This window comes from Callithrix jacchus, chromosome 20 (genome assembly GCF_049354715.1).
Source record: "Callithrix jacchus isolate 240 chromosome 20, calJac240_pri, whole genome shotgun sequence".
Taxonomy (NCBI): domain Eukaryota; kingdom Metazoa; phylum Chordata; class Mammalia; order Primates; family Cebidae; genus Callithrix; species Callithrix jacchus.
In genome coordinates this window covers 30262796-30286265 of record NC_133521.1, presented here as the reverse complement: position 1 = coordinate 30286265, position 23470 = coordinate 30262796, and the positions used below count along the sequence as shown (strand labels likewise).

At 47.9% G+C, this 23470-nt stretch overlaps 1 protein-coding gene across 2 annotated transcripts; it reads left to right on the top strand.

Annotated features, from left to right (window-relative positions):
- The first annotated feature begins 1797 nt into the window (after positions 1-1797).
- On the top strand, positions 1798-21031 carry MARVELD3 (MARVEL domain containing 3). Of its 2 annotated transcripts, none has more exons than XM_002761127.7 (3): positions 1798-2313; positions 4841-4968; positions 19577-21031. In XM_002761127.7, the coding sequence occupies exons 1-3, from the start codon at positions 1832-1834 to the stop codon at positions 20212-20214; spliced, it is 1248 nt and encodes a 415-aa protein (XP_002761173.5). In that variant the 5' UTR covers positions 1798-1831; the 3' UTR covers positions 20215-21031. The 2 variants fall into 2 exon arrangements, with proteins under 2 accessions (XP_002761173.5, XP_008984408.4); XM_008986160.5 differs by lacking the exon at positions 19577-21031 and adding an exon at positions 12995-14977.
- Positions 21032-23470: the final 2439 nt, after the last annotated feature.

Below are 23470 nucleotides of genomic sequence, written 5' to 3'. Positions count from 1 at the left end.
ATGGTGGGTGAGTGGGTGGATGTGTGGGTAGGTGAGTGCTCAGATGGATGGAGCATGAGTGAATGAGTGTGTGGATAGATGGATGAATGGATGGGTGAGTGGGTGGGTGGATGAATGGTGGATGGGTGGGTGGATGAGTGGGTGGGTGGATGGGTGAGTGGGTGGATGAATGGGTGGATGAGTGGGTGAGTTGGTAGATGGGTGGGTGAGTGGCTGGGTGGATGAGTGGTGAATGGGTGGATGGATGGTAGATGGGTGGGTGAGAGTGGATGGGTGGGTGAGTGGGTGAATGGGTGAGTGGGTGAATGGGTGAGTGAGTGGGTGGATGGATGGGTGGGTGAGTGGGTGGGTGGATGGAGAGGTAGATAGGTGATTGGATGGGTGGATGAATGGGTGGATGGATGGGTGAGTGGTTGGATAGGTGGATGGGTGAATGAATGGTGGATGGGTTGGTGAGTGGGTGGATGAATGGATGGATGGAGGGTGGGTGAGTGGGTGGATGGGCAGGTGAGTGGGTAGGTGGATGGATGGTAGATGTGTGGGTGAGTGGATGGGTGGATGGACGAGTGAGTGGTTGGATGAGTGAATGGATGGGTGGATGGTTGGATGGGTGGGTGAGTGGGTAGATGGGTGGATGGATGGGTGAGTGGTTGGATGGGTGGATGGTTGGATGGGTGGATGAGTAGGTGGGTGGATAAATGGTTGGTTGAATGGCTGGGTGAGTGGGTGGGTGGATGGGCAGATGGTTGGATGGATGGGTGAGTGGGTGGATGGATGGGTGAGTAGTTAGATAGGTGGGAGGATGGTTGGATGGGTGAGTGAGTGGGTGGATGGGTGGATGGATGGATGGGTGGCAAGTGGGTGGGTAGATGGATGGTTGGATGGGTGGGTGAGTGGGTGGATTGATGGGTGAGTGGTTAGATGGGTGGGTGGATAGTTGGATGGATGGGTGAGTGGATGGGTGGATAGATGGGTAGGTGGGTGGATGAATGGATGGATGGTTGGATGGGTGGGTAAGTGGGTAGATGAGTGGATGGATGGGTGAGTGGTTGGATGGGTAGATGGATGGGTGGATGGTTGGATGGGTGGGTAAGTGGGTAGATGAGTGGATGGATGGGTGAGTGGTTGGATGGGTAGATGGATGGGTAGATGGTTGGATGGGTGGGTGAGTAGGTGGATGGGTGGATAGGTGGATGGGTGGATTGTTGGATGGGTGGGTAACTGGGTGGATGGGTGGATGGATGAGTGAGTGGTTACATGGGTGGATGGTTGGATGGGTAGGTGAGTGGGTGAATGGGTAGATGGACGGTGGATGGGTGGGTGACTGGGTGGATGGATGGTGGGTGGGTGGGTGAGTGGGTGGATAGGTGAATGAGTGGGTGGATTGGTGGGTGGGTGGGTGAGTGGATGAGCGGGTAGTGGGTGAGTAGATGAGTGAATGGGTGGCTGGCTGGGTGAGCAAGTGGAGGGTACGCTCTGGGAAGGTGTAAGTTGAGCCAGGGGAGGTGGCCACAGTTGGCTTCCCTAGGCTGCCTACTTTGCGGGGTCACCAAGGGGTTACTTCGGGTCAGAAAGCCGCAGCTGTGGGTCGCCTCGCCCGGATTTCCCGCAGCAGCGCCCGGCTCCCACTTAGCACACGAGCAGCCCTCCCGCCGAGGCCCCAGCCGTGCTCAGGGGGCCCCCTGCCGATTCGTGTGCTCAGGTGCGCTCCCGGACTAGGGCGCAGGCGCGTAGGTGAGTGCCCGCCCCGCCCCCCCGGGCCTGGCTACCTGCCCAGGAAACTTGGTTGTGTCCTTCGGGTCTCTCCCGGGCGGGAACACGGAACAGGGGCATGGAAGATCCGTCGGGCGCTCGCGAGCCCCGGGCCCGGCCGAGGGAGCGGGACCCGGGCCGGCACCCCAACCCGGACCGAGACCGCGCCCGCGAGCGACACCGGGACCGACCCAGGGACCCGCAGAGGGAGCGAAGCGGCGACGGGAACCGGCGAGGGGACAGAGACCGCGACCGGGAGAGGGACCGGGACCGGAACCGGGAGAGAGACCGAGAGAGGGACCGGGACAGGAACCGGGACCGGGAAAGGGAGAGGGACCGGGACAAGAACCGGGACCGAGGCCCCCGCCAGGACAGACACAGGGACGTGGGCCCTCGCGCAGGTGAACACGGAGTTTGGGGAAAGTCGCGCCAAAGCTGGACGCGGGACGGAGCCCAGAGACCAACCTGGGACGCAGCCGCGCCTCCTGGGCCCGCGCCCTGGGAAGCCCCGGAGCGGCCGCCGCAGAGGAAGGGGGGCCCCGGGCGCCGCGCACCCGAAAGGTGAGATGGGCCGGGGTGCCGCGACCTCCGCGCCGGGGGGACACCTGGGGCCCAGGCCAACCCGCGCGGCCCTGGTGTCCCCGAGTTCTCATCCTAGGAGCCGGTTTTCAGGAACAAATGCCGTTTCTCCCTTCTGCGCTCCAAGAGACTATCTGGCATGGAGGGAAAAGTTTAACCCCTCCTCGGGACCTGAACCCAATTAACAAAGCAGAAACCGCCCCTATGAGCAGTGGCCGGGCTGGGGGACCTGGAGAAGAGGAATAAAGCTCCCCCCACCCCCGCCCCCGGGACCGGAGAAGGAGGGGTGGGAGGCAACCGGGAGGGTGGGGTTAACCCCAGTCTCCTCCCCGGCCGGCCCCGCCTGGTCACAGGACTGCACCTTGGGGTTCAGACCCTTTTCCGGTGTTCCAGAGCTAGCCCAACCCGACTCCAAAGTCCTCTTCCCTGTGGCCGGGCGGCCCAGTTAGAAAGCCCAATGAAGAGTTAATAGTTTAATGAGTTACCCCTCCCAGGAATATACGCCTTCAAAAACGCAGGTGGGCTGGGCACGGTGGCTCATGTCTCTAATCCAAGCACTTTAAGAGGCCGAGGCGGGCGGATCACCTGAGGCCAGGAGTTCCAGACCAGCCTGGCCAACATGGTGAAACCCCATCTCTACTAAAAATACAAAAATTAGCAGGGTGTGGAGGCGCATGCCTGTAGTCCCAGCTACTCGGGAGGCTGAGGCGCAAGAAACTCTTGAACCCAGGAGGTGGAAGTTGCAGTGAGCCGAGATCGCGCCACTGCATTCCAGCCTGGACAACAGAGCAAGACTCCGTCTCCAAAAGAAAAAAGAAAAAAAAAAGACAGGTGTGGGATGCTACATTTTTAACCAAAGAACTAAGTCTACCTAAAATTCCACCACTGAAGGGTACAGGTTTGTTTTCCCTTTTGCCAGTGCGGTCTCTTTAGGCAGCGTCATTCGAATCCCATGGTTGTTTGAGACCCCACCCTCCTAATGAACAAACTGCCATCTCTGTCTGGCACAGAATTCCCATAAGCCCCTTGTAAGGAGAAAGATTCAGGGTGTTCTGGAATACTCTGTGCTAGGGGAGGGTGGGGGTGGAAGAGGGGACCTGGTCCCCACATCCCCTCCTAGGGACCTGGTGTTTTTTCCAATCCATTGAATGCGCAGATAATGTGCCCCACACGGTGAATTGTGAGCAAATGGGATATCGCCCCTGCCAGCTCCAACGGGAGACAGGTCCAGGGTGATGACTGCTTCTGGTTTTTGACACCTGGCCTCTTCTCTGGGGAGGAGTCAGGCTCCCCTCTGCCAGGAACTTGGAGGCTGAGCCCAGTCTCTCTCCTTTCTCTGTCCACACAGCGGGAATACTGCTTTCCTGAGTTTATTTTACATTATCTAAAACCAACTAGCATGACAAAGGGTGCGCCCAGATACAGTCAAAGCTGCGCCCCGGGAAACGGCTGTTTCCGTTACTAGCCCATTGTACTGCAACTGCACGACCTGGGATAATTCAGAGCTGCATTTTTAGGTTTCTTTAAAAACCAGTGTCAGAGCTGGGCACGGTGGCTGACGCCTGTAATCTCAGCACTTTGGGAGGCCTCGGGAGCCCAGCAAGAGAATGCACACCTCCCACCCCTGCCCCGTGAATCATGGACAAAGTTCAGGATATGCTGCATAAAGGGAAGAGAGAAGGAACAGAAAATGTCAGGGCTAGCAGAGGAAGAAATGATGTGATGATAGCTGGGCGTGGTGGCTCACGCCTGTAATCCCAGCACTTCGGGAGGCTGAGGCAGGCAGATCACCTGAGATCCAGAGTTCAAGACCCACGTGAACAACATGGAAAAACCCCATCTCTACTAAAAATATAGAATTAGCTGGGCATGCTATGCATGCCTGTAATTCCAGCTACTCAGGAGGCTGAGGCAGGAGAATTGCTTGAACCCAGGAGTTGAGTTGAGATTGCACCACTCCACTCCAGTCTGAGCAACAAAAGCGAAACTGTCTCAAAAGGGAAAAAAAAGAAAGAAATGATGTGATGATGTCAAAATCCGTTGTCTGCTGCTCTCACATGCCTGGAGAGTTATTGCTGACTCAGTACTTTTCAAAGTAACAAAGGGAGGAAGAGAATGCCTGCCTGGGCATTGGAGTCATGTGAATGCATACAGGTTTTGAGGAGGCCTGGTGCATGCTGAACTGAGAACTTGCACTCACAGGAATGCAGCTCACAGCAACCTGGTTAGACAGCTGCCACCAACAGACAAATCATCAAAGGTGGTGCTCAGGGGTACCAATCATAGCATCTGTAGTGTGGTTAGTTAGTGGAGTTGGGCCAAGTATTTGGATGTCCCATGGGGCCACTAAACCAGAGAATTATCTGGAGTTTGAAATACTGTGACACATTCTATTTCTCTTCTGCATAGTCTTTTATGTTTGGGCCCGCACAGGAGTCACAAGTTCTAATCTGAAACAAGCTTTTGAATGAGAGACCCCCTGATGGCCGTGTATGCTTTTTGGTTATAGTGAACCCCCTTCAGGGAGATATCTGCCCTCGACCCCCAAGCCTGGACGAGAGGAGGTGGAATATTACCAGTCAGAGGCGGAAGGACTCCTGGAATGCCATAAATGCAAATACTTGTGCACTGGGAGAGGTGAGCCATTTTGTAGGCTGTTTGACCATTTACTGTCATTGGTGGTTCTGGAAAGGATGATCTGAGCTGATGAAACAAAAATTTAAGCAGATTCCCTTGTGTGTTCCTAGCATTTTCATTTCTGTGCTTACATGAAGTTCTTGTTTTCAAAAAGAAAAAAAGAGGTAGGAAATAGGAAAGTGTCAAAAGTGCTGCTAGATTTCCTATGCTTCTCCTTAAACATGCCCCGGGTGTGGAGAGCCAAGCAGCCATGTTTGCAGCTTTAGACTCCAGGTGGAAGTGCAGAGGCTTTAGGTAGAACTGGCTATGAGCTGCCAGCTGTCAGAGGAGGCATCCTCTGGTGAGGCAGCCTCTGTGTTAACACAGAGGGAAAATCACCTGGCATCAGCAGCCAAACTGTAGCACCCAATCTCTTTGGAGATCTGACACTCAACACTGGATCAATGGCTTTTAAACGTTATTGCCTGAAGCCAGGCACTGTGGCTCTCGCCTGTAATCCCAGCACTTTGGGAGGCCCAGGTGAGAGGATCACTTGAGCCAAGGAGTTTGAGACCAACTTGGGCAACATAGCAAATATCCCATCTCTAGTTTAAAAAAAAAGGTCAGGCACAGTGGCTCACACCTGTAATCCCAGCACTTTGGGCAGTCAAGGTAGGTGGATCACTTGAGGTCAGGGGTTTGAGACCAGCCTGACCAACATGGTGAAACCCCGTTTCTGCTAAAAATACAAAAATTAGCTGGGTGTGGTGGTGGGACCTGTAATCTCAGCTACTCGGGAGGCTGAGGCAGGAGAATTGCTTGAACCCAGGAGGAGGAGGTTGCAGTGAGCTGAGATCATGCCATGCACTCCAGCCTGGGCGATTGAGTGAGATTCAATCTCAAAAAAATTAAAAATTTAAAAATTTAAAAAAATAATATGTATGTACATATATACACAATATATTCACAAGGTTGTTAAATATATATATTTTTTACATTAAAACTGAGTTCACACACACACAGAAACAAAAATGTTGTGAAACCATACCCTATTATATACCAAGTACTGTGATATTTTCTATCCTGTTCATTTTAAAAAAAAAAATTTTTTTTAAATACTTATTTAGGACTCACAGTCTGAAAACTCTTCCGTCCTGTCATGTATCCACCCCAAATGTGGCGTCCCCAGGTTCCCGTTCTAGCGGTCTTGTTGAAACCGGACCAGCAATGAAACTTGCCAGCAATGAAGAAAATCTGGTTTATCTGGGTGGGAGCTTACAGTTCACATGATTTGGTAGGAAATGTTTCTAGGTTTACTATGACTAAAGGAGAGAACTCATGGAGCTCATGCCTGGAGATTGATCTCAGGACGATCCCAAAGATATATATGGTTAGAGGATTAGAGGAAGCCCTTTGAGGAAAGGGCTCTATGCAACGCAGGTACAAGGATCACTACTCTAGTTGCAGATACTGGCACAACCTCACAGCCTGTAATTCTGACAACAGCTCCTCAGCTTCAAAGAAGTACAGTACGATATCCAGAGTCACACAGGTGTCAAGTGAAAGAATTACAATTAAAACTTAGAGCCTGACTCGAAGGCCCCAGATGGTGACCTTCCTTCCTTTCTCAATATAAATAACAGGAATAAGCCAGAGACTAGTTAACAGGTTTCTCTGTAGAGATATTTTTTTCTTCAGTGGTTGATTTATGAGGAAGAGAGGGCAGGGCTTGAGGCTTCTGAGCAAAACACACCTTGATGCTGGGCTCCTGACTGTCTGGCTTTGGGCCTGGAGGTTTGCTTTCTAGGCTAGGGTGGTGAAAGGATGGTTCAGCAGTTGTAAGCTAACAAATGAGGGCTTTTAAGAACTCTGGGACCGGGCACGGTGGCTCATGCCTATAATCCCAACACTTTGGGAGGCCGAGGTGGGCAGATCACCTGAGGTCAGGCGTTCAAGACCAGCCTGGCCAACATGGTGAAACCCAGTTTCTACTAAAAATACAAAAATTAGCCAGGCATGGTGGCAGGTGCCTGTATTTCCAGCTACTCAGAAGGCTGAGGCAGGAGAATCGCTTGAACCCAGGGCGCAGAGGTTGCAGTGAGCCGAGATTGCTCCACTTCACTCCAGCCTGGATGAAAAAGCGAGACTCCACCTCAAAGAAATAAAAAAAGAACTCTGGACCTGCAGAGCCTCATAAATATACAACACAGTGTCATGTTGAGAGAATCAGCCATTAAATACCAGGAACTTGTGTCATGCAGGAAATACATGTTCAGATAAAGGTTACCCAAGATTTTCTTTTTTTTTTTTTTAAAGAGACAGGCTCCCACTCTGTTGCCCAGGCTGGAGTGCTGTGGCATGATGGTAGCTCACTGCAGTCTCAGCCTCCTGGGTTCAAGTGATTCTTCTGCTTTAGCCTCCCAAAGTGCCAGGATTACAGGCATGAACCACTGCACCCTGCCTGCCTGAAGATTTTTTGACCCATCTTAGAGTAGATCCTCTGCGACTTCTTTTCCTGATCGGGGAAGTCATGTCCCTCTATAGCAAACTTGCAAAAGTGGGAGGCAACTGTGGTCCTCTCTGACTTCCTAGGGTGACCTGAAGTCTGGCCTGTGATTCACCTTTGCGAAGTTCAGGGGAACACTGAGGATTCCAGCAGAAAGAGGCCCCAAATTCACCTGCACAGGCAGTCGGGGCTGAGGATAAAGAGATAAAAAGCAGGCACAGGCGTCATGCGTGCCTATCCGGCCAGCAGGGAATCCTGTGCCTGTGTAGGTTGTGTTCGTTTATTATTTGGAGGGACAGGAAGGGGTTCCAGGTCCCCTGGTAAGAAGGTACGTTTTCTAGCTCCCCCATTTGCATGTGCAGCAGCTTATTCTTTCTGTTTTGTTCTTTCCTTCTTGCTTTAGACCCTCAGTGCTCAAATCATGATGGTTTGTATTTAGCTTCTCCAGCCCCAACTGCAATGCATCTCTTTTTCTCTTTTTTTTTTTGAGACAAAGTCTCACTGTCGCCAGGCTGGAGTGCAGTGATGTGATCTTGGCTCACCTCTGCCTCCTGGGTTCAAATTATTTTCCTGCCTCAGTTTCCCAAATAGCTGGGTCTACAGGCACACGTGACCACAGCCAGCTAATTTTTGTATTTTTAGTAGAGATGGGGTTTCACCATGTTGGCCAGGATGATCTCAATCTCTTGACCTCATGATCCACATGCCTTAGCCTCCCAAAGTGCTAGAATTACAGGCGTGAGCCACCACGCCTGGCCTTTTTTTTTCCCTCTTTGAGATAGGGTCTCACTCTGTCACCCAGGCTGGAGTGCAGTAGCACAATCACAGCTCACCACAGCCTCAGCTTCCCAGGTTCAGGTGATCCTCCCACCTCAGCTTCCTGAGTAGCTAGGACCACAGGTGCCCGACCCACCATACCTGGCTAATGTTAGTATTTTTTTGTGAAGATGGGATTTCACCATGTTGCTCAGGCTGGGCTCGAACTCCTGGCCTCAAGCAACCCACCCACCTCAGCCTTCCACAGTGTTGGGGTTACAGGTGTGAGCCACTGTGTCCAGCCTGCCATGCATCTTTAAAGATTAAATCTCATTTTCTTCCTGGACAGTTAAAATTTCTGTCATCAGTAGTGCCCATCTCTCACTTGAGGTTTAGGTTTCAGAGTGTTTGAGCTTGTATTTCAGAAGGATGCTTTCCTGACTAGGAACTCAAGTTTGGAGGCGTGGACAGCGCTGTCCGTCAGCGCTGGGAGGGGAGAGAAAGACACCTGGCCCCTCCTGCCAATGGCATCCACCTGGATCACATTGAGAAGCTCAGGACAGAAAGTTGTATGGTGATTTCCCAGTTTATACTCTCCATCCCCTCTACTTTATTTCACTTAACACCCGAATCCAGTACTCATCCGGACTGAGCGTACATTTCCAAACCACTTGGCCATGCTGCCATAGGTCAAAAAATAAAAATAAAAAGGTTTCAAACCACAGTTGACCAGTAATCCTTAAGAATGTTAGCTCAACAGATCTGAATGATTTGGCCAGAGTCAGGGAAGGAATGACTTCAAATGAACTCCAGGCCCTTAGGGGAGAGAGAGGCGGGTAGTGACTCAGAGAACCAGAACTCTTCAGCAGGTAAGGAGGGCTCCGCGTTGTATAAGGAAGGCCTGGAGAACCTTGGCTGTTTATGCTTCAGGGTACCACTGGCCATGTGCCCAAGCCCTGGTGATTCTTTTCTAGTTCTACTAAACCTAAAAGAGGAATGTGGGGCTCAGGTGGGGGCTCTAGTTCTTCCAACATTCTATTAAGAAATTCTCAGCTGGGCCGGGTGTGGTGGCTCACGCCTATAATCCCAGCACTTTGGGAGGCCAAGGCAGGTGGATCATGAGGTCAAGGGATCGAGACCATCCTGGTCAACAAGGTGAAACCCCATCTCTACTAAAAATACAAAAATTAGCTGGGCACGGTGGCGCATGCCTGTAGTCCCAGCTACTCGGGAGGCTGAGGCAGGAGAATTGCCTGAACCCAGGAGGCGGAGGTTGCGGTGAGCCGAGATTGTGCCATTGCACTCCAGCCTGGGTAACAAGAGTGAAACTCCGTCTCAAAAAAAAAAAAAAAGAAATTCTCAGCTGGGTGTCATGGCTCATGCCCATAATCCCAACACTTTGGGAGGCCAAGGCAGGTGGATTGCTTGAGCCCAGGAGTTCAAGACCAGCCTGGACAATGTGGAAAGACCCCAATCTCTACAAAAAAAATACAAAAATTAACTGGATGTGTTGGCGCACACCTATAGTCTCAGCTACTTGGGAGGCTGAGGTAGGAGGATCACCTGAGCCCAGGAAATCGAGTCTGCAGTGAACTGTGATCCCACCATTGCTCTCCAGCCTAAGCAACAAAGTAAGATCTCAATTAAAAATATATATAATTAAAATATCAATAAATAAAATTTTTTAAAAATTCTCCCATATGGCTAATCATTGGAAAAGCCAATGTCCTTTACATTGAAATAACTTAAACTAACTGTGGTAATCTATACATCCTTTAAAATAGTGAGATAGATTTATATTTACTGAGATAGAAAAATAGTCCCACGATATTCTTAATGAAAGAATAAGTTGCGAGTGCAGTGGCTCATGCCTGTAATCCCAGCACTTTGGGAGGCCAAGGCAGGCTAGTCAAAAGGTCAGGAGTTCAAAGCAGCCTGGCCAACATGGGGAAACCCTGTGTCTACTAAAAATACAAAAATTAGCTGGACATGGTGGCGGGCACCTGTAGTCTCAGCTACTTGGGAAGCTGAGGCAGGAGAATCACTTGAACCCAGGAGGTGGAGGTTGCAGTGGGCTGAGATCGTGCCACTGTGATCCTGGGCAACAGAGTGAGACTCTGTCTTAAAAAAAAAAAAAGAAAGAATAAGTTATACAGCAGTAGACAAAGTAGGACTGTGTTCTTACTGAGAGCAAACAACAAAAATGATGACTATATGAATAAAACTCGGGAAAAAATATAACATTCCCTGTGATTCTTTTTTTAATTGGTTGTATTATAGGCAATTTTTACATTCATGTTTTTTTAAGTCTACGTTTTCTTTTTTTTTTTGTAGTAATTAAGTATAACTTTCATAAATAAAATGGTGACATAGTGAGACCTGTCTCTAAAAAAAGAAAGAAAACAATAATGCTGTTTGCATTCTGGGGGGAAATTATACCGTGTAAAGAACGTACTTAGAGCATCAATTCAGTTAGACAGTGTGTAGCTGTGGTTTCATGAATAGACCAGCTGAAACCAGGCATAAAATCTGGTTATCAAACGTCAGGGGGATGTTGACAGCAGCAGGTACAGTTTCCAGCTCAGAAGCACCCAGCTTATATGATGTGGAGCAAAAGAAGCCACACACAAAAAAGCACCCAGCTGTATGATTCCATTTACATGGCATTCTTGAAAAGGCAGAACTAGTTTCTAATGAGAGAAGGGGGATCAGTGGTTTGTGGACCAGGAAAGTGAGGGACTGACTACAGAGCGTTTCTATGGAATTTCTGGGCTAATGCAAATGTTCTCTGTCTTGATTATGGTTACGTGGCATATACAGTTGTCAAAACTCATCAAGCTGTATGCTTAATGTGGGTCATTTTGTTGCATGTAAGTTATATTTCACTAAGGTTGATTTTAAGGAAAGCAGCCAGTTTTCCTTGTCCAGGATAAAGAAGCCAAGGGCCCGGGAGGATTCCCGCTCTGGGAAAATACCACAGCCCAGATACACTCTTTAGGGAACTAAAGAAAATAGCATTAAAATTAAAGTCTAAGAACAGTAAAACAATTTTTTTTTTTTTCTTTTTGAGACAGAGTTTCGCTCTTGTTACCCAGGCTGGAGTGCAATGGCGCGATCTCAGCTCACTGCAACCTCCATCTCCTGGGTTCAAGCAATTCTCCTGCCTCAGCCTCCCGAGTAGCTGGGACTACAGGTGCCAGCTACCACCATGCCCAGCTAATTTTTGTATTTTTAGTAGAGATGGGGTTTCACCATGTTGATCAGGATGGTCTCGATCTCTTGACCTCGTGATCCACCCGCCTCAGCCTCCCAAAGTGCTGGGATTATAGGAGTGAGCCACCGCCCCCGGCGCAACAATTTTTTTTAATTCAGTAGGCATTAAGCATTTAATTAACTTAATGTTTCCTTTTTTTTTTTGTTTTTGAGACGGAGTCTCACTCTGTCACCCAGGCTGGAGTGCAATGACACAATCTTGGCTCACTGCAACCTCTGTCTCCTGGGTTCAAGTGATTCTCCTGCCTCAGCCTCTTAAGTAGCTAGGATTACAGGCACATGCCACCACGCCTGGCTACTTTTTGTATTTTTAGTAGAGACAGGGTTTCACTATTGTGGCCAGGCTGGTCTCGAACTCCTGACTTCAGGTGATCTGACGGACTTGGCATCCCAAAATGCTAGGATTACAGGCGTGAGCCACCTTACCTGGCCAATTTTTCCTACTTCTAATATACAAACCACAGTTAACATTTTGATGTATAACTTCCATGCTTTTCTTCTGAATTATTATGTTTTCTAAGCTGTGATTTTCTTCAGACTTGGAGAACTCTCCCCTTACAAATTGTAGTCACCATAAAACATATATAAAGAGGAGAGGCTGGGCACAGTGGCTCACACCTATAATCCCATTGGAGGCTGAGGCAGGACGATGACTTGAGCCTGGGAAGTCAAGGCCATGATCATGCCACTGTACTCCAGCCTGGGTGACAGAGTGAGACCTTGTCTCAAAACAAAAAAAGAACAGAGATAACTTGTTTAGTTTTTTTGGTTGTTATTGTTTGTTTTTGATTTTTGAGAAATAGTGTCACCTAGGCTAGAGTACAGTGGTGCGATCTCAGCTGACTGCAACTTCTACCTCCTGGGGTCAAGCAATTCTCCTACTTCAGCCTCTCAAGAAGCTGGGGTTACAGGCACCCACCACCACACCTGACTAACTTTTGTATTTTTTATTAAAGATGGGTTTCATCATGTTGGCCAGGCTGGTCTTAAACTCCTGACCTCAAATGATCCACCTGCCTGGTCTTTTGTTTTTTTTAAATTAGAGATGGGGTCTCACTATGTTGCTAAAGTTGGTCTCAAACTCCTGGGCTCAAGCAATCCTTGCACCTTGGCTTCCCAATGTGCTGGGATTACAGGTGTGAGCCACTGCACCCGGCCTTGTTTAGTCTTTCTGTGGTGGGAGGTGGAATGTTCTTACCCTTCCATCCAGGATGGCTTTGTTTCTGCTCACTGACCTGACCTCTCCCACCATCTTCCTGCCCCTCTCTCAGGGCACTCTGCTTTGCTCTTTTGAGAGTCACTACTCTGAGTATATAGTATTCCTGGCACCATATCTGGAGACCACAGTTCCCTACTACCCTCTAGTGCTAATCGAGCTGCTTTGGCCTCGGGTCTTCCCCAGGGGCAGAAGCCTACAGCGGTCTGAGCCCTCGAGGAAGGTGAGCCTCAGGTGGAAGAGTTTCCCAGTACCAAACAGCATCACTCAAAAATGGTAACACCCTTTTTTTGCAGCCTGCTGCCAAATGCTGGAGGTTCTCCTGAACTTGCTGATCCTGGCCTGCAGCTCTGTGTCTTACAGTTCCACAGGGGGCTACACGGGCATCACCAGCCTGGGGGGCATTTACTACTACCAGTTCGGAGGGGCTTATAGTGGCTTTGATGGTGCTGATGGGGAGAAAGCCCAGCAGCTGGACGTCCAATTCTACCAGCTAAAGCTGCCCACAGTCACTGCAGCAATGGCCTGCAGTGGAGCCCTCATGGCCCTCTGCTGCCTCTTCATTGCCATGGGTGTCTTTCGGGTCCCCTGGCATTGTCCACTGTTGCTGGTGACCGAAGGCTTGTTGGACATGCTCATCACTGCAGGGTACATCCCGGCCTTGTACTTCTACTTCCACTACCTCTCTGCTGCCTACAGCTCTCCTGTGTGTAAAGAGAGGCAGGCACTGTACCAAAGCAAAGGCTACAGCGGCTTCAGCTGCAGTTTCCACGGGGCAGATATAGGAGTTGGTATCTTTGCTGCCCTCGGCATTGTGGTCTTTGCCCTGGGGGCTGTCCTGGCTATAAAGGGTTACCGAAAAGTCAGGAAGCTAAAAGAGAAGCCAGCAGAAATGTTCGAGTTTTAAGGTTCTAAAATGCTCTGCCAGATCCAAGTGATGGAAGGTAGTCTGAGCCACTGTCTTTCCCAAGAATCCTTCATTGTGGAAATTTCCAGTGCTGGAAAAGCAGCAAGTCAGCTTTGATGTGGTGGGCGGAGCTCCCAGCTGCACGGAGCAGTGTTCATGGATGCAACAGACCCTGGCTTCTGGAGTCCTCTGTGAGTGAGAAACCAACCAAAATTATTCTTCAAAAATTTTGAAGAAAAAAGTCACCAGCTTGGTGACTCATACCTGTAATCCCAGCACTTTGGGAGGCCGAGGCAGGTGGATCATTTGAGGTCAGGAGTTCAAGACCAGCCTGGCCAACATGGTGAGACCCTGTCTCTACTAAAAATACAAAAATTAGCTGGGCATAGTGGTACATGCCTATAATCCAAGCTACTCAGGAAGCTGAGGCAGGAGAATCACTTGAACCTGGGAGGTGGAGGTTGCAGTGAGCCAAGATCATGCCGCTATACTCCATACTGAGTGACAGAGCAAGACTCTGTCAAAAAAAAAAAAATGCCAAAAAATCTGGAGCCCAAGAGCCACAAGGAAAAGACGTGTGCTACAATAGAATGTACTTCTTCATTCAGTAAAGGGAGATCACCAAGAGAATTTGAGGAACCTTATCTTCAAAGTTCCTGGGCAAGGTGGCTCATACCTATAATCCCGGCACTTTGGGAGGCTGATGTAGGAGAATTGCATGAACCCAGGAGTTCAAGTTTGCAGTTAGCTATGATTGTGTCACTACACTCTAGCCTGAGCAACAGAGTGAGACCTTATTGCCAAAATACCCACCGCCCCCCAAAAAAAAGTACATGGAGAGCCACATAGACATAAGACCAAACTTCAGTCTGAATTTTTCTAAACACAGCTGTCTCAAGCAGATCAACCCACATGTTTTTTCACACTGAACTCTTTAGTCCTTCCACTTCCTTAATTCTGCAAATGAAGGGCATGGGGACTCTTGGGGAAACTACTCCTGTAAAATTTAAGTTGGAGGTAGGCGTGGGCTGAGGAAAGAGGAATCAGATTCATTCTCTGGGTTGCAAAGAGGCTATTCTGCAGGCCCCTTCCAGTGGCCCTGTAAGCTCAATAAGTGTTTTGTGCCTCTTGTCAATGTGGCATTGTATGAAGCATTAAACCCAACATCTAGAATTCAGGATCCATCCACAATAAAAGAATGTGAATTCTTTCCCAACAGAAGAGTGTTACTTTTGGCCAGACAACTTCATGGGTTCTTATTTCTTACTGCACATTAAGTTATGACATACAGAACGTTAAAATATATTCTTGGTCCAAGTGAATAAGTTCTTTGCTTTATGTGAATCCAATAAAGAAATCCAAAGAATTTTAACTTGGAGTTGATGTTGTCTTTATAATACTCTCTTAAATACAGACAATTTGTCGCATTTAGAAAGTGAATTCCATTTAGGTTTAGAAAAGGAAATATATATATAGGCTTGTATATGGTATTGGAAAATTTCTTGAAGAATAACATCAGAAAGTATTAACAGTTTTGCTTTTGAAGAGAAGGGAATTTTTTTCATTTATGTGTGACTTGACTGCACATGTATTTATTTTAGAAAAATAAAAAGTAGAAATGTTGATTTGCTTTCCTCTACTTTTCAGGACCACATTTAAAATTCAAAGGCAGGTATGGATGTATAGGTAAGCAGATTATTAAATGATCAGCCACAAAAACAGCCTCACCCAGAAAGACTTTTTTAATTTTTTTTATCTTTTGAGACAGGATCTGGCTCTGTCACCCAGGCTGGAGTGCAATGGCAGGATCTTGGTTCACCGCAACCTCTGCCTCCCAGGCTCAAGCGGTCCTCACACCTCATCCTCCAGAGTTGCTGGCTACAGGCCCATGACACCGTACCTGGCTAATTTTTTAATTTTTAGTAGAGATGGGGTTTCACCATGTTGCCCAGGCTTATCTCAAACTCCTGGGCTCAAGCGATCCAGCCACCTTAGCCTCCCAAAGTGCTGGGATTATAGGCGTGAGCCACCATGCCAGACCCAGAAAGACATTATTTACAACAAAGATCTCATGTCTGTTTCATGATCTCCGTTTCCCTCTACCAAACCCTCTGCTGTCTTTCCAGAGATTTGTTCCACCCCACCATAGAGATAAACTACTGCTAGCTCGTAACAGTTTCCCCTTCCCCTGCCGCGTGTGTTCTGCACTGAAAGCATGCTTAGAAATACTTGAACCTGCTTGATATTGGTAGCTAAGCCAGGCCAATTCTGGCTGGAACCCGGGATGATATTCTCTGGCCATATTCTTTCAACAGATCCAATACCACTGGACCCAGCAGATCATTACTCCTGTCAATTGGCGCAGTCCATGGGTGGTTAACAAGATCTAGATTTGTTCCATTGCAGCCTAACAGGTAGATGCTGCTTGGATTGTGAGTCCATCCCAGAGGAAAATGTCTCAGTCTTCTGTATTATTAATAGAGTATTTCTGTTTCCCTTCAGGGGGTGAAATATTAACATCCATGCAGAAGGGAGAGAAAGGTGTTGGGTCCACTAACCCCCATGAATTAGAATGATGTCTGGGTCAATTCACTCGCTCTGCTGTAGGGACAGCGTAAACCGGTAGCTTACTGTGCCCAAGTGATGAGCGGGCAGTTTTAGTCTGTTATTTTCAGTTTTAAATTAGAGGAATGTAGCTTTTCAACTATCAGAGCCCTTGACTATGTCAATGTGAACTGCTAGCATTCGTGTGGGCCCAGCAGGAGACAGGATTAGCAAATTGAGTAGCTATTGCCTAAGTACTGTAGAGTCTATCACTGCCCAGATTATAAACATCATGGTACCCCCTCTAACCCAGTCATGGGTGTGTCCTGATTTCTGGGAAACCACACTTTTCTCAAATTTATCCCATTCTTTCTTAGGTTTCTCACTAATCCCCTTCCATTTTGGAAATATTACTGAGTAGCGTCACCATCCATTTGTATAATATTTTATTTTTAGAGTATTTTCACATACTTGCTTTTTTCACTGTAGCTGACTTCCTACACAACACCAACGTATCGCATGGTTGCTTTCATTTGAGCCCCCCCACATCCCTGTGGGTGAAGATTGGCAGGCATTAGCTCCATTTGTCAGATTGTCTGGGGCTTAGAAGGCCTGAATGGCTTGGCCAAGATGACAAGGCCGTAAAAACCAGGAACTTGAACTTGGTGGTCCTGCTCTCGGTTCATTCACTTTTCATGCTCATCTCTGAGCACCAAGGAATGGCAGGAGACCTTCTCCCAGAATGACACCTAAGAAGGGTTTGGGGCCTCTGTCAGTAACAAAAGCTGACCTTGGACAAGAAGATTTCAGTCTGTTGGCCTGTTGGCTTCCTCTGCCTCGTGGCATTTGTTGGTTCCTTTCCCATCCATACAACGGAGTCAAAGGCCACTGAACAAAATGTGGCTCCTCTTGTAGGATATGATTGGAAAACATCTGGAGGAAAAAATCAAGATGGAGAACAGTGTACGTGGTACACTTTTGTGAAAAATGTAGGAAAGGGAATGGAAGGCAGATTTAGATGTGCTTTTTATCTGCATAAAGGAACACTGGACAATTAGAAACCAATGAAAGCAGTTGGGGATAGAGAAGAGAATGGATGTGAGTGAAATTTCTCTGTTCACACCTCATGCTATTTCCATTTTTTTAGAAACTTTTTTTTTTTTTTTTGAGTCAGAGTCTCACTCTGTCTCCCAGTCTGGAGTGCAGTGGCATGATCTTGGCTCACTGCAACCTCCACCTCCTGGCTTCAAGCAATTCTCTTGCCTCAGTCTCCCAAGTAGCTGGAACTATCCACCACACCTCGCTAATATTTCATTTCTATCAGAGATGGGATTTCACCATGTTGGCCAGGATGGTCTTGAACTCCTGACCTCAGGTGATCTGCCCACCTCGGCCTCCCAAAGTGCTGGGATTACAGGTGTGAGGCCTGTGGCATGTCTCTGGCGTGAGCCACTGCCTGTAATCACAGCACTTTGGAACACTGGACAACGATGTTAGAGACAAGTGAAAGTTGGGGATGGAGAAGAGACTGGATGTGAGTGAAATTCCTCAGTTTATACTTTTTGTCATTTCAATTTTTTTAAGAAACTTTTAATTTGGAAATATAGATATATAAGAAGTCACAAAAATGGTGCAGAGTACTCCTGTGTACCCTTAACCCAGTTTTCTCCAGTGATAATCTGCTGTATAACTAGTCCAATATCAAGACCAGAAAAGTAGCAATCTACAGAGTTCATTTAGATTTCCCCCTTTTACCTGCACACATTTGTGTGTGCTTGTAGTTCTAGGCAGTTTTATCTCATGTGCAGATTTGTGTGAGTGGCACTGTGATGAAATCCAGAACTGTTCCCTCATCCTGGACATCCCTGTGCTAACTCTTCATGGTCACGCCCATACTCTTCCTCCTTCCCCGATCCCTACTCATTCCTATCCCCTCCTGATCACCAATCTGGGCTTCTCTACAATTTTGTCCTTTTGAGACTGTTACATACATGAAATCACTCGTATGTAACTTTTTCAGTCTGGTTCTCTTTTTTTTCTGGAGATGGAGTTTCGCTCTTGTTGCCCAGGCTGGAGTGCAATGGCACAATCTCAGCTCATTGCAACCTCCACCTCTTGGGTTCAAGCGATTCTCATGCCTCAGTCTCTTGAGTAGGTGGGATTACAGGCATCTGACACCTCTCCCAGCTAATTTTTGTATTTTTAATAGAGATGGGGTTTCACCATGTTGGCCAGGCTGGTCATGAACTACTAACCTCAGGTGATCTGTCTGCCTTGGCCTCCCAAAGTTATGGGATTACAGACATGAGCCACCATGCCCAGCCAAGACTGGTTCTTTTGCACTCATCATAATTCCCTTGAGATCCATTCAAGTTGTTGCATCTATCAAGAGTTTTTTTGTTTTTTTTTTTTGAGACAGTCTCACTTTTGTCACCCAGACTGGAGTGCCGTGGCACAATCTCGGCTCACTGCAACTTTTGCCTCCTGGGTTCAAGCAATTCTCCTGCCTCAGCCTCTGGAATAACTGGAACTACAGGCACATGCTGCCACACCCAGCTAATGTATGTATTTTAGTAGAGATGGGGTTTCACCATGTTGGCCAGGCTGGTCTCCAACTCCTGACCTCACATGATCTTCCCCCTTGGCCTCTCAAAGTGCTGGGATTACAGGCATGAGCCACAACACCCAGCCTAAGGAGTTTATTCCTTTTTATCACTGAGTAGGGTAGTCCATGGTATGGGTGTACCAGTTTGTGTAACCAGTCACCAACTGAAGGACGTTGGGGTCGTTTCCAAGATTTGGCTACTATAAATAAAGCTACAATGAATATGTCCATGTTTTTGTGTGGACATAAGTTTTCATTTCTTTCAGATAAATCAGGGTCACATGGTAAGTGGATGCTTCTTCGTTTTTTAAGAAACTGCCCCCAGTTTTTTCAGAGTGGTGCTTTGATTTTTCAAACATAGATTGAACACAAAACAAAAACAAAGCAAATTAAGAATATTGACGTTGAGGCTGGGTACACTGGCTTATGCCTAGAATCCCAGCATGTTGGGAGGCTAAGGCAGGCGGATCACTTGAGGTCAGGAGTTTGAGACCATCTTGGCCAACATGGTGAAACTTCATCTCTACTAAAAATACAAAAAGTATCCAGGGGTGGTGGCCTGTGCCTGTAGTTCCAGCTACTCAGGAGGCTGAGGCAGAAGAATCTCTTGAAGCCAGGAGGCGGAGGTTCCAGCGAGCCAAGATCGTACCACTGCACTCCAGCCTGAGCAACAGAGTGACACTCTATCTCAAAAAAAAAAAAAAGAATGTTGATATTGAATCAACCACATCCTTAAAATGAAGTGGCCCGGCCTGTGGTATGTCTCTGGCTTGGCCTCAGTAGGTGATGTCAGTGTTAAAGCCCGAATCTCTCTTCTCCTAGGTGTGGTGCAGATAGTGGAGGTGGTCTTGAATGGGATGGTTCTCATATGCATCGTGGCCTCCTACTTTGTCCTTGCCGGATTCAGTGCCAGCTTTTCCAGCGGTGGTGGCTTTGGAAACAACTACTACTCACCGTTCGAGGGCACTGAGCTGGAGCAAGTTCGGCAGCTGGACCAGAAGTACACGGTCCTCCGGGCACCCCTGATATATGGTGGTGTGGCTGTTTCTCTGGGGCTGGGGGTCCTCACCATTGGTGTTTTACTCCAAGGAGCTAAGAGTCTGACAGTGTTGCCAGGGAAGTGGCTCCTCATGGAGGCCGCCTTCAGCCTCCTAGCGGCAGTGGGCTACTGCGCAGGCATTGGTGTTTATCTCCACGTAGCTCTGCAGATCAATAGCACTGACACTTGCAAAACAAGAGAGAGACTGTATGCCCGCAGGGGTCTCACCTGGATGAACTGCCAGCTGGCAGGCACTGATGGAGCAGCAGCCACCTTTGCTTGCCTTCTGGTGATCATGTATGGCGCCAGTGTGGTGCTGGCCCTGCGGAGCTACCGAGAACAGAAGCACTACAAAGGCAGCCAAGAACAGCCCAGAAGTTACCGTGATGCACCGGAATACCTGTGGTCTGGAACACTCTGAGATCTTCCAGAACCTAAATGTGAACCCACCATGGTTGCTCCGTTGTTTCTCTCAAAAAGACAGATCTTCTAAAACCCCACATTAGACAACTATGGTTTTCACACACACGACTTTATACATGCTCCCTTTGGACCTAGGCAAAGTTAAGTAATTGAGGTCAGGCATGGTGGCTTGCCTGTAATCCCAGCACTTTGACAGGCAAAGGCAGGCAGATCACCTGAGGTCAGGAGTTTGAGACCAGGCTGGCCAACATGGTGAAATCCTGTCTCTACTAAAAATACAAACATCAGCTGGGCATAGTGGTGGGCACCTGTAATCCCAGCTACTCTGGAGGCTGAGGCAGGAGAATCACTTGAACCCGGGAGGCAGAGGTTGCAGCTGGCCAAGACCGTGCTATTGGACTCCAGTCTGAGCAAAAAGAATGAAACTCCATTTCAAAAAAAAAAAAAAAAAAAATCCAAAAAAATCAGCTGGGCTTGGTGGCGAACACCTGTAATCCCAACTACTCAGGAGGCTAAGCCACAAGAATCACTTGAACCCGAGAGGCAGAGGTTGCAGTGAGCAACGTCCACTCCACATCATTGCACTCCAACCTGGGCAACAGAGCGAGGCTCTGTCTCAAAAACAACAACAACTAAAAGATAGGACAGTTAATTTTATTAGACTATGAAGGCTTTTTCATTTCTGCATTTCCTGACAGTGCTCCATACAGTAGGCCTTCAAAGGTAGATAGTAATCTCATTACCTTGAACTGTTCCCATAACGTAACAGATCACTAACAATGAATCTTCAAAATAAAGTTCTTTCAGTAATTTTAATCTTACATGTTTTATATCTATTTACCGAGACCAGCTTGGCCGCACAGACCCCCCACCCAGGCAGCGCTGAAGGCATTAAGAAGCAGATACCCAGATAGAACAACAAAGTGGGACTACGTGGGGGTCAGCAGCCTTCCAAGTTGAGAGCCTCAGGGGCTGACAGCATTCTGGGCTGAGGGCCTCGAGCAGATTTTGACCCACATAGTTATTCTCTCTGAACAGGTGATTATTATTAACAAACAGGTGTTCTGTGTTTTCTCATAGAACCAAGATAAACTAGATAGGCAGCTGGTGCCTGCTTACCACTGATCAAGGAGAAACCAGAAAGTATTCTCCACGAGGGAGCCACGGGGGCAGGGTTACATATCCCGTGCTTAAAGAATTGTTTTAACCGGTGTGTAATATACATATACTGCTTTGCTACTTTAGAATGCCCCAAGCAGTTTTCCACTTGGGGCGGGGGCAGCTAGGTTTTCCTTGCCATCTTTCTTCCCAGCAAACAATATAATTTTATACACTCAGCGTTTTTCGACAATCATACACTCAGCATTTCTCAACACCTATTCTTATACTTTACAGCTAGTCTCAAATATATCAGTTCAAATCAGATGCAACTAGAAATACACATTCTTGTTATGGTCTTTTTTCTAATTGTCCTCTTGCTTTTTAATCGCTAATTCTTATGGAACTTGTCCAGGACAAAGGATCAAAACTAAGCCTCCTACCTAAGTGGAAAAGATCTAGATTATACTTTTACAAAAATAAAGCTTGGAAAATAATAAAACTGGAAATCTACATTGCTAGGTTAAAAGTTGTGGTGCTACAGAAAAATGCCTCCACTCCATCACCCTTAGTCCAAGGCAGCGGCTAGAGTCTCACACAATTTTCACTGAGTGGTAGATGAGAAGGATGACTGCAGCCAGAATCAAGCGACACACTCTCCGTCTACCCTCCAGAGAAATACCACCAAGTCCAGCCACTATTCTCACCTAGCATGTATTCCCTGAAATAGGTCCCTATTAGATCCTTGCCCATGTCTGGGTCCTGTGGTTGAGAAAGTGGAAACTTTGGCCTGATCCCAACCTTGTGACCAGGCCCAGCCCCAATACTGCTCCCAAGAGGCAGCTCCTCTCAACTAAATGGAGCCATCACTGTAACAATACTTCCATGTCTTAATAATGTTTGTGATGCTTTAGCATACCTTCTCTTACTCCCACTTCAGTCAGACAGACCAAGGTGTCTTGTTCACACTTTACAGATGAGCCAACAAGGTTCAAGGTTAGGTGGTTTACCAAAGAGTTAATGCTGTGTGCCAGGTATGTACAGTACTGATAAAGAAGCCCTTTGCATCTTCTCATTTAGCCCATGACTGATGACAGGTATATTAACATTAATAAGAACAGCCTTAGAGAGGTTAACTTGCCTGAAGTCAAAAAACTTTTAACTAGCAGAGGCAAAACAGCCCCACTGAATCACACACTGCAAGGTGTTCTGAGTGACTAACATACTCTTCTGGCCTTTGGTGTACCAGGGAATTTATATCACATGGCATTGATTCATTTCTGCCATGTTGGCCCAGAGAGGTGTGTCTAGTGGAACTGCAGTATTAAAGCATGTTAAAGGTGCTCAATAAATGGTTGTTCAACCAAGTGTTTAAAATGGTCCTTCTGGTCAGGCATGGTGGCTCACGCCTGTAATACCAGCACTTTGGGAGGCCAAGGGGGGTGGATCACCTGAGGTCAGGAGTTCAAGACCAGCCTGGCCAACATGGTGAAACCCTGTCTCTACTAAAAACACAAAAAACATCTGCCAGTGTGGTGGCACATGCCTATAATCCCACCTACTTGGGAGGCTGAAGCAGGAGAATCATGAACCCAGGAGGCAGAGGCTGCAGTGAGCCGAGATAGCACCATCGCACTCCAGCCTGGGTGACAGAGCAAGATTCAATCTCAAAATAAATAAATAAAATGTTCCTTCAGCTAGATGAAGAGGAAACCTATGAAATATCTTTACCTTTATTTAAAATGAGAGGTAGCAGGCAGCCTGCAGTGGCTCATGCCTGTAATCCTAGCACTTTGGGAAGCCAAAGCAGGCGGACTCCTTGAGCCCAAGGGTTCAAGACCAGCCTGGGCAACACAGCAAAACCATGTCTCTACAAAAAACAGAAAAATTGGCCAGGCGCGGTGGCTCAAGCCTGTAATCCCAGCACTTTGGGAGGCCAAGGCGGGCGGATCACGAGGTCAGATCGAGACCATCCTGGTCAACCTGGTGAAACTCCATCTCTACTAAAAATACAAAAAATTAGCTGGGCACGGTGGCGCATGCCTGTGGTCCCAGCTACTCGGGAGGCTGAGGCAAGAGAACTGCCTGAACCCAGGAGGCGGAGGTTGCGGTGAGCCGGGATTGCGCCATTGCACTCCAGCCTGGGTAACAAGAGC

Bases quoted from the DNA above. Each gene is read 5' to 3' on its own strand.
- MARVELD3 (XM_002761127.7), top strand. From the start codon at position 1,832: ATGGAAGATCCGTCGGGCGCTCGCGAGCCCCGGGCCCGGCCGAGGGAG. The intron at 2,314-4,840 runs GTGAGATGGGCC...TTTTGGTTATAG, and splicing joins GGGCGCCGCGCACCCGAAAG to TGAACCCCCTTCAGGGAGAT. The intron at 4,969-19,576 runs GTGAGCCATTTT...CTCTTCTCCTAG, and splicing joins ATACTTGTGCACTGGGAGAG to GTGTGGTGCAGATAGTGGAG.